The 10,912-nt window shown below is 39.8% G+C and overlaps 1 protein-coding gene across 1 annotated transcript in view; it reads left to right on the forward strand.

Annotated features, from left to right (window-relative positions):
- The window catches only part of LOC106867837 (FACT complex subunit SPT16), a 61,214-nt gene that overhangs the window by 40,061 nt on the left and 10,241 nt on the right, over nucleotides 1-10,912 (forward strand). Inside the window, exons 6-12 of the mRNA XM_052974974.1 lie at nucleotides 444-615; nucleotides 1,865-1,959; nucleotides 2,709-2,771; nucleotides 4,590-4,685; nucleotides 6,069-6,184; nucleotides 7,084-7,166; nucleotides 9,048-9,118. Coding sequence (XP_052830934.1) covers nucleotides 444-615; nucleotides 1,865-1,959; nucleotides 2,709-2,771; nucleotides 4,590-4,685; nucleotides 6,069-6,184; nucleotides 7,084-7,166; nucleotides 9,048-9,118 — 696 coding nt within the window. The remainder of the gene's footprint in view (nucleotides 1-443; nucleotides 616-1,864; nucleotides 1,960-2,708; nucleotides 2,772-4,589; nucleotides 4,686-6,068; nucleotides 6,185-7,083; nucleotides 7,167-9,047; nucleotides 9,119-10,912) is intronic.

The following is a 10,912-nucleotide window of genomic DNA, read 5'->3' on the forward strand; positions in this document are numbered from 1 at the left end:
GATGCGTACTGCCTTAATTCTTCGAAACGCCGGAGTTTTAATGGTGGCAGCTGATGACGGGGATGTTTCTATGTGGCCTGCTTGTTTGTTGCACCTTGTTTACCATTTTGTCCTTGTTCTTTTGCCACGTCATGTACCCAGTTATGTATCTATATGTACATGTAGATGAACGTATATACATACATGTACATATATATGCATATACTCATATATTGTTTATATATATATACGACGTTCTTCTATCAGTTTCCGTCTACCAAATCCACTCACAAAGCTTTTGTCGGCCCGAGGCTATAGTAGAAGACACTTGTCCAGGTGGTTGGTAAGCAAGCTACTTACCACACGGCCTCTCCTGCGCCTATCTTCATAAACTTATTGAAATTTGAAGGTGTTTATTTAACTGTCTTGAAGATAACATTCTTTAATTTTCCTTGTTTCCTCCTTTCCCAGGCACCAGAGTTGACACAATTTACAATGAAATTCTGGAAATGGTTAAAAAAGAGCGTCCCGAACTCGCTAGTAAACTTACGCGGAATTTGGGCTTTGTCACTGGCATTGAATTTCGAGAAGGGTCGATGTTGATTACCAGCAAAACTGGCATAACAGCCAAAAAAGGTGAGTTTATGATCCGTCTTGGGATTACTTTATTTATATATGTGTTATCTGTTTCCAGCAGATCAACTATCAAGGGTCTCCATTTTGGGTAGTCTAAGAGCCATGATTAATTACAAGGTGCAGTTTATGTACATGGTGAGGTTCCAATCCCTTCAATGGATGCTGGTAACAAGTCTGTATTTTGTCAAGAGAGGGCTCTAGATGTGCTACATATCTTGCTGTCATGGCTTTCTGGGGCCATTCACCATATTGGGTTTCTCTCTCCTCTGCCATTTCAGAATTCTGTAGGGTTAATATATCGTTCTTTTACTTGTTTCAGTCATTTTGACTGTGGCCATGCTGGAGCACGGCCTTAAAGGGTTTTAGTCGAAGAAATCGATCCCAGGACTTATTCTTTGCAAGCCTAGTACTTATTCTATTGTTCTTTTTTGCTGAAGTGCTAAGTTAGTGGGGCACAAACACGCCAACATCAATTGTTAATCGATGGTGGAGGGAAAAACACTCACACACACACACACATCTATATATATCCACTAATACCGAACTTTGAACCAATAATAAGTCAACATAAGGCGCCGGGCAGCTGGCCACCTGCTGTCAAATTGTCCAACCCATCCATGCCAGCATAAAGAATGGGCCTTAAATAATGATGATGATGAATTCCGTGAAAATCATAACTTGATAAGTATTCATTTTCTTCAGTTGAAGTTAACATTCACTTCTCTGAAGAACAATTTTCTTGCAAAATTAAAAATGCTAATCACTTTAGCATTCAGATTATCCTTCTCTGAAGAACAATAATTTTCTTGCAAAATTTAAACTGTTAATCCCTTAGTGTTCAGATTATCCTGCTTATTTATTCACATTGTTTTAAATTGATCATGCATTATCTCATAGGTTTTAGGTTTCAATGATGTGATTGTTTGATTTTAGAATGACACTGTAGGGTAGGTGTGAGAGACCAGATCAGACTGGTTTGAACATAAGATGTGTAGAATATTTGGGCTGGATATGGTTGGTTTAAATGCTAAAGGGTTACTGCACTAAAATAATTTTACCCCTAAATAATATGTTGCTAAAATTGGAGAGCATCTACTATGCCTATATGTTTTTTATTCCATTACATAAGCTAAATATGGCTTGTCACTGTCAGTGGATTTTAATCTTAAGATGAATTCAAGATGAAGTGAAAGAATGTGTAGAATATTTATAAACTCCTTCATGCCTTTTTTTTTTTTATCCTCTGCAGGTATGGTGTTCAATATTAGTGTCGGCTTTTCTGATCTGCCCAATGGAAATTCTACAACGGCTCTCTTCATTGGTGACACAGTGATGGTTAATGAAGTAAGTTGGAATTGTTTTTCCTTTTCTTCTCTTTTTCCCCTCAGGCTAGTTTACTCATGATTGACTTAAATAATGTTAGTTCACAGACTGTTGACAAGACAAAGGAAAAACTATCTAACCCATAGATTGTTGTTGGCACTCCGTTGAAGGTTCCAGTTGATCCGATCAACGGAACAGCCTGCTCGTGAAATTAACGTGCAAGTGGCTGAGCACTCCACAGACACGTGTACCCTTAACGTAGTTCTCGGGGATATTCAGCGTGACACAGAGTGTGACAAGGCTGACCCTTTGAATAACAGGCACAACAGAAACTCAGGAAGAAAGAGTGAGAGAAAGTTGTAGTGAAAGAGTACAGCAGGGTTCGCCACCATCCCCTGCCGGAGCCTCGTGGAGCTTTTAGGTGTTTTCGCTTAATAAACACTCACAACGCCTGGTCTGGGAATCAAAACCGTGATCCTATGACCGCGAGTCCGCTGCCCTAACCACTGGGCCATTGCACCTCCACAACCCATAGAACATGGGTATTAAAGTATATTGATATGGGGTCAACATGTAATGCTGCACCCATAAATATTCAATATCAGTTAAAGTGTTTACTTACATTGGAGGTCATGAACTACTCAAAGAGATAGTCTTTGGATGCTGGCTGACATAACCAATAAATTGGTGTACTTAACTATTCTGCTACTCTGTTACATAAATGCTTTTTACTGTTCTTCTAAGTCTGTTCATGTTTATTCACTTGCCAGGGTCCAGCCACATTGTTGACCACCTTGAAGAAGAAGATCAAGCATATTGGTATATTTTTAAAGGTACGCATATTTTTCTCTTTGAATAGCTTGCATTCTTGTATGTTCATTCTCATCGACATTCTACACATAGAGAGACACATAGTCTACACGCAGCATTCTACACATGGAGACCCATTGCCTACACCCAAGCAAATAATTTACATAACCCGGTGGAGCCCTCCAGCACATCTCATGTTTATTGAGCTGTCCAACCCATCCTTATCTCTTTCTCTCTCTTCATTCCCTTCTTTTGCTGTCTCACCCATGCAACTGGTTACATTCACACTGTCTATTCACTGTTACGCATGTGTATATCTCTTTTACTTGTTTCAGTCATTTGACTGCGGCCATGCTGGAGCACTGCCTTTAGTCGAGCAAATGGACCCTAGGACTTATTCTTTGTAAGCCTAGTACTTATTCTATCGGTATCTTTTGCCGAACCGCTAAGTTACGGGGACGTAAACACACCAGCATCGGTTGTCAACCGATGTTGGGGGAACAAACACAGACACATATATATATATACATATATATATACGACGGGCTTCTTTCAGTTTCCGTCTACCAAATCCACTCACAAGGCTTTGGTCGGCCTGAGGCTATAGCAGAAGACACTTACCCAAGGTGCCACGCAGTGAGACTGAACCCAGAACCATGTGGCTGGTAAGCAAGCTACTTACCACACAGCCACTCCTGCACATATACACAGCACAATTCTGGTGTACATTTACTTACATACATGATACAACTCTCTTAGTGAATACTTGTTAACTGTGTTGATGAGCCAGTCAAAGCCTCTACCTACCTCCTTTCTTGATCTGAGAGAAATAACAGCTAGATACACAAATGTCTAAAATCTCATTAGACTTCAGATCTGCTTGCTCATAGTTAAATAGCGGCTAAAATTTATTCAGATTTCAGAAGCAAGGTAGTAGTCATCATCATCATCATCGTCATCATCGTTTAATGTCCGCTTTCCATGCTAGCATGGGTTGGACGATTTGACTGAGGACTGGTGAAACCAGATGGCTGCGCCAGGCTCCAGTCTAATTTGGCAGAGTTTCTGCAGCTGGATGCCTTTCCTAATGCCAACCACTCCGAGAGTGTAGTGGGTGCTTTTACATGCCACTGGCACGAGAGTCAGTCAGGCGGTACTGGCAATGGCCACGCTCGAAATTGTGTTTTTTACGTGCCACCTGCACAGGAGCCAGTCCAGCTGCACTGGCAACGACCTCGCTCGAATGATTTTCTAACATGCCACCGGCACAAACAATTGTAAGAGACATGTTTTGTGTGTGTGTGAATTTTATTATTATTATTATTATTATTATTATTATTATTAGTAGTAGTAGTAGTAATAGTAGTTGAAGGTAGTAGTACTAGTAAATGTAAGGGAATGTGTAGTATATGCATATAAGGTGTAAAAGTTGTTGTTGGTGTTTGGAAGTGCATCCAGCTGTAGAGACCATGTCAAAGCAAACTCTGGAGCATGATTCAGTCCTTGGGCCTTGAGCTCATCAGATCCTACCAAACCATCCAACTTTAGTAACATGGACGTTAAAACATGATGATATGGGGTCAGCATCTAATGCTTTTAGCATTTAAGCAGGCCATAACTGGCCCAGATATTCCACTCGTTTTATGTTCGAACCGGCTAGATCTGGCCTTTCATACCTGTCCTGCAACGTCATTCAAAAAGTACACTTTCATACCCTCCAAACTTTGAAGCTACAAGATATTGTGTATGTGTAAGTATATGCGTAAGAAATGTAGAAGTTGTTGATAATGTCATTAGGTTTTCTACAATGTTTTTGTTTTTTCTATTTCTGTGTGTGACAGGAAGAAGATGAAGAAGAAGAGGAAGAAGAGCAAGATCAAGAACCAATATTACTTGGCCGTGGGCAAAGGAATGCTATACTAGACAGCCGGACCCGAGTAAGTAAAACTTCAAATTTCAGGGGAAGTAATGTTTGAATAGAAAATGTATCAACACTTTGTTGGCATTTTAAGCATCAATTACATTGATGTAGCTGTGTAAATGTGCCTTGCTACTGTAGGTATCGTATTTTGGGGTCCTACCCTTGGACTTAAAATACATTATTGATTTTGCGTAAGGAAAGACAAATTTGCCTGATTTTTTTCTCGTCTAAAGTGCTGCAAAAAATTAGAACAAACTTGTAACTACATGTGATAAACTTTGTAACCACATGGTTATGCTTCCTTCCATAATGTGTGTGTGTGTATATATATATGTATATATACATATGTATATATACATATGTATATATATATATATATATATATATATATATATGTATATATATATATCGTATACTGTTCTGTGATGGTAATATCGAGAAAAAAAAGTACTCCATTTGGTGAGAGATAAATATTATTTAATAGTTCAAAATGATATGTTGTTTAAGCCTGATGACTATGTTTGAGGTATTTCTCAACACATGAAACTATTAGTAGCACTTAAAAACATGTATTTATTCAATAATATGTATGTGTATGTAACCCGATATCTCTTATTAGTTGCCCTATTGTATCTTTTATGGGTTTCGATCTTGTAATGTTTTGGGGTTTTTTTTTCTGAAAAATCGGTTTTCATTTTACTAGTCATTTTGGACACAGCTTATTGTGTTTTTTATGAAATCATTTTAGACTAGCTGAGTGGTTGTCTTTCCAGACACGGCAGTTTTGTCTCATAATTGAAAGCTAGAAGATAGTGCATGATTAATTTCAAGACAATTTGAATAAATAAGCATTACATGCTAATGGCTGAAATACCTACTGATAAAATTTCTAAAAATCAGCATTTTAGTTAGCATGTTTGTCTTTGTTGTTTCACATTTAGACCATTCTTCCAGAAGTGGAACTTTATGTGGAACACTGAGAAACTCTGCTATTCGAAGGTTGTGGATTATTTTTCTTTACTGGAGAACGATGAGCAGAAAACAGTTCTTTTCATATTCCAAGGTAGGCAACCAGGGTCACCGAAAGTGCAAAAAGGAATACAAGAGTTATGGAATGGAGTAGGAAAAATCTGGGCTACATATGTTTCATAGTTAGTGGAACCTCGGAAATGGTAAATCCAAGTGAGGTGTACACCACTAGCTACTCTTCAGGCCAAGGATATCTTGATTAGATTAAAGGCTACGTTGTCGCAAGGAGGTACATATTGACGCAAAGAGAATTAACAGTGTTACAAAGAAATAATTTTGGTGTTCCTCTTGCATATGATTAATTTAAAATATTGTGAATTTGACAGAGTAATCAAAAAAATACTCGAGGGTTAATGTTTTGTTATTTCAGACTGATATGACAGCTGAAGAAAAACGACAAAACCACCAAAAGGAATTGTCACAGAAAATTAACGAAGAAGCACGAGAGAGATTAAAAGGAATGAAGCAAAGTGGAGAAGATAAAAAGTAATTTAATCCTTATTTGTCTCAATATATATTTTTGCTTGTTGATGGGGGAGAGATATATGTAATGGTTTTAAAGTCTGCAAATCATTCTGTCCGTTTCTTATGTACAACTGCCAAGTTATGGGGACTTTTATATCCTTGTATTAGATATATAACATAATGAAGCAAGTAGAAAGAAAGTATATACATGTTGCACTACTATTACTATTACACAAGACTCAGCGCTCTACATCAAAGGCTCACAGTGAACTGCTACCAACATGAGCTGGCTGTTCCGTTGATCGAATCTACTGGGACCCTTGTCATCATAACCGACAGTGCCAGTTCACATATATAATGCTAATGCACCCTGGAGACCCCCTTTGGTCATGAATGACCGTGGGATTGCACCTAGAAAGTTAGCCTCCAAGGCACAAAGTCCAGGCAAGGTTGTTTGTGGAGGACCAGCAGTCGCCCATGCATACCAGCCTCTCCTCTCCATGCCATTGATGTAATCCAAGGGAAAGGCAAAGGGGCCGATATAGCTTGGCACCAGTGACGTCACAACTCATTTCCACAGCTTAGTAAACTGGAGCAACGTGAAATAAAGTGTCTTGCTCAAGAACACAACACACAGACCAGTCTGGGAATCGAAGTCACAACCTCATGGTTGTAAAATCGACGCTCTGACCACTGAGCCATGCGCCTTCACATAATACACCCCACAGACTGCACTAGTCAATAAAATGTTAAAATTCCATTCTTTTTGTGCGGTCCGGTACCAAACAATCCCTGGCCCAGCACTGGTCTATTGTCTCGTGGCTGGGGATCCCTGGTCTATACTATTGACTGCTGTCTCATGTCCGTGCCACTCTGTCCCGTTGCTATTTTCTAACAGATTTCATTTCCTTTCTTGCCAGAGTCCGCAAGTCCAATATATCGTATAAAAACCACATGTCCATGCCTCAGGAGCCTGAAGTAAAAGGACTGAAGATATATGTGGGTAAGTTAAGGCTTTGTATTATCATTTTAGGGATACTCGTTGCCCTGCTACTACTACTACTAAGTATATACACACACATATATATATATATATATATATATATATATATATATATATAGCAGTGAGATGTATAGACGCAATGTTGTCACCAGTTCAAATATGCTTGTGGCACATTCGGAATAATAAACAAGCTGTTTGCTGTGTGTTGTCATGGAGATAATTTCTCTGTTGACATCATCATCATCGTCGTTTAACATCCGCTTTCCATGCTAGCATGGGTTGGACGATTTGACTGAGGACTGGTGAAACCAGATGGTTACACCAGGCTCCAATCTGATTTGGCAGAGTTTCTCCAGTTGGATGCCCTTCCTAACATCAACCACTCCGAGAGTGTAGTGGGTGCTTTTACGTGCCACCGGCACGAATGCCAGTCAGGCGGTACTGGCAACGGCCACACTCAAAATGGTGTATTTTACGTGCACTCGCACATGCATTGCACTTATACATATCCCTGAGTAACGCTCCTACTTCGTAATTTAGTTACAGAGATCCGCCGCATAGTATTATCAGCTATCGTATGATGATTGGAATAATATAAGAGAATCACCCTCTTTCATCAGTTCTCAGTGGCGTCTGCCCAGTGTCTGTGACTGAAGAGGAGATAACTACGTAGAAATGCTGCATCTCAGTCTGGAAAGTGGGCGCTGCGAACCGAACTAACTGCTAGAAATTTTCTCCCTGACAAAACACAGCGAATAGCTTGTTTATTATTCCAAACATGCCACAAGCATATTTGAAACCTGTAGTAACATTGCACCTATTGCTATTGTTGGTTTTGTATCCTCCTCCTTCACCACCACTGTTCTTGTTTCAATGGCAGCTGTTCCGTGCCTGCATCGCTCAGACGGAATTTGTTGTGCTGGATATTTCTACAGCTTGATGCTCACCCTGTAAGACATAACATTTACCCATGACCAGACGTCTTTGTATTTATTAAAGCAGATAATTTATTTTTTCTTTTCTTCTCTTTTCTCTTTTTATTTCTTTTTTTGTTATTTCTGACTTTCCCTTGTCTCCTGCTCCTCTCTTTCACCTCAGTTTTATGTGTTATCACAATTTCAATTTTTATCATGATGATGATGATCATCATCGTCTTTTAACGCCTGTTCTCCATGCTGGCATATGTTGGATGGTTTGACAGGAGTTGGCAGGCTGGAGGGCTGACTGGGCTCCAACTCTTGGTTTTGGCGTGGTTTCAATGGCTGGAAGTCCTTCCTAATACCAACCACTTTACAGAGTGTACTGGATGCTTTTACGTGGCATCAGCACAGGCGCTTTTATGCGGCACTGGCACAGGTACTTTTATGTGACAGCGGCACAAGTGTTTTATGTGGCACTAGTACAGGTGCTTATATGCGGCATCGTCATGGCACCCACACAAGTGCTTTCACATGGAACTGGCACAAGTGTTTTTATATGTCACTGGTACAGGCACATTTATGTGGAACTGGCACAGGTGCTCTTACCTGGCATCGGAACAAGGGCTTTTATGCGACACCAGCACAGGTGCTTTTATGTAGCACCGACACAGGTATTTTCATGTGGCTCTGGCAACACCCACAAGCCTGCAAGACTAGGATGTGGAAATCAAATATATCTGCTTGAAATTTCATTACCCCTAACTGCAGAAAGTTTTATCTCTCCATCTATCTTTTATTGAGGGATGACTTGTTTCAGCCTATTTCTTGGTGATACTCATCAAGTCAATTGAAGCAGCAGGACTTTCAGAAAATAAGCATGAAATTTAATATTGCAGTTAAATGATTAATTCCTGGATTCCTGTCCAATTAATCCCTAATTTTGCTATGATTCTTCTTACAGATAAAAAATACGAAACTGTTATCCTGCCTATATTTGGAATTCCAACACCTTTCCACATATCCACCATCAAGGTAAGTAACAATTTGTTTTCTTGGCATGGTCATCCGTTGAATAAGAACAACATTATTTTATTATTTATGAGTTGTGTCATCTGTTTACTCACTATCAACATCATCATCATTTAATATTTTTTTCCCCATGCTGGCATGGGTTGGACAGGTCAACAGAAATTGATGTGCCTGGGGGATGCACTGCACTCCAGGGCCTTTGATATAGTTTTTACAGCTGGATGCCCTGCCAAGTGCCAACCACTTTGCAGAGTGTACTATGTGTTTTATTTTCCATGGGTACAGCACGGGTGAGGTCACCAGGTACTCTTAAGACAGTTAAGTGGGGTATAATATTGAAGGATATGAAAATGTTAGTGACAGGGACAGGGGTCCTGCTGAGGAGGTTAATATATAGCTTCCCCAGATGGATAAGGGAATAGAGAGAAGTTGAGGGCATACCCTTGGGCTACAAGGTGAATTTAAGAGAGAGAGAGAATAGCGATAGAGGAACAGAAAAAGTGGGTTGGTTGTAGTTTGGTATGTAAGTATTGGCTTGAGTGCAAAAGAAATGTGACATGATTGGAATTTGGGTTTGAGGTGGATACAGTATCAGTGTTGTGGGATTATTACCTGGATATATTACGGTGTTGAGCTGGCAGAAACATTAGCACGCCGGGCAAAATGCTTAGCAGTATTTCGTCTGTCGCTATGTTTTGAGTTCAAGTTTCGCTGAGGTCGACTTTGCCTTTCATCCTTTCAGAGTTGATAAATTAAGTACCAGTTGCGTACTGGGGTTGATCTAATTGACTGGCCCTCTCCTCAAAAATTGCGAGCCTTGTGCCTAGAGTAGAAAAAAATATATGGAAAAGGTGGTGAGCTGGCAGAATCATTAGCATGCAGAGCGAAATGCTTAGCAGTATTTTGTTTGCTGCTATGTTCTGAGTTCAAATTCTGCCGAGGTCAACTTTTCCTTTCCTTCTTTCAGGTCGATAAATTAAGCACCAGTTAAATACTGGGGTCAATGTAATCCACTTTCCACTTTCCCCTTTCCTCCAAATTTCAGGCCTTGTGCCTATAGTAGAAAAGATTATTACCTGGATATAAATAATTTCGTTGGCATTTGCATTTTTACAGTTGAGAAGTTCAATCTGTAAAGTGGTTGGCATTAGGAAGGGCATCCAGCTGTAAAAACCATGCCAAAACAGACAATGGGGCTTGCCAGCTCCCATCAAACTTCGTACCCCATGCTAGCATGGAGAATGGACGTTAAATGATGGTGATGCCCTCCTTAGAATATTTCCAGTTTTAAGATAAAGTTTAGGGTGTCTAGAAAAGAGGGAATGCAAGGTTTACTGCAGTTTCTAATCCCATCCACTGCATTACTGATTTCAGTACAACTAGGATCGACAATTGTGTCTGTGTTTGTCTCCCCAACATCGCTTGACAACCGATGCTGGTGTGTTTATGTCCCCGTAACTTAGCGGTTTGGTAAAAGAGACCGATAGAATAAATACTAAGCTTTCGAAGAATAAGTCCTGGGGTCGATTTGCTCGACTAAAGGCGGTGCTCCAGCATGGCCACAGTCAAATGGCTAAAACAGGTCAAAGAGTAAAGGAGAGTTAATTAAAATTGGTTAGTCCACATTACTCCATAAGGAGCACAAGACTGATTTCCTGGTTTCTTGGGCATAAATATATATTCGTCACTGGACGAGACATCAGTCTGTTGCAAGATTATTCATTTTCACTTGTTGAATGGATTGGAGAAACACAAAAGAAAGTGTTTTGTTCAAGTATACAGCACATCTTGTGGTCT

Source organism: Octopus bimaculoides, chromosome 20 (genome assembly GCF_001194135.2).
Source record: "Octopus bimaculoides isolate UCB-OBI-ISO-001 chromosome 20, ASM119413v2, whole genome shotgun sequence".
In the NCBI taxonomy this organism is placed as follows: domain Eukaryota; kingdom Metazoa; phylum Mollusca; class Cephalopoda; order Octopoda; family Octopodidae; genus Octopus; species Octopus bimaculoides.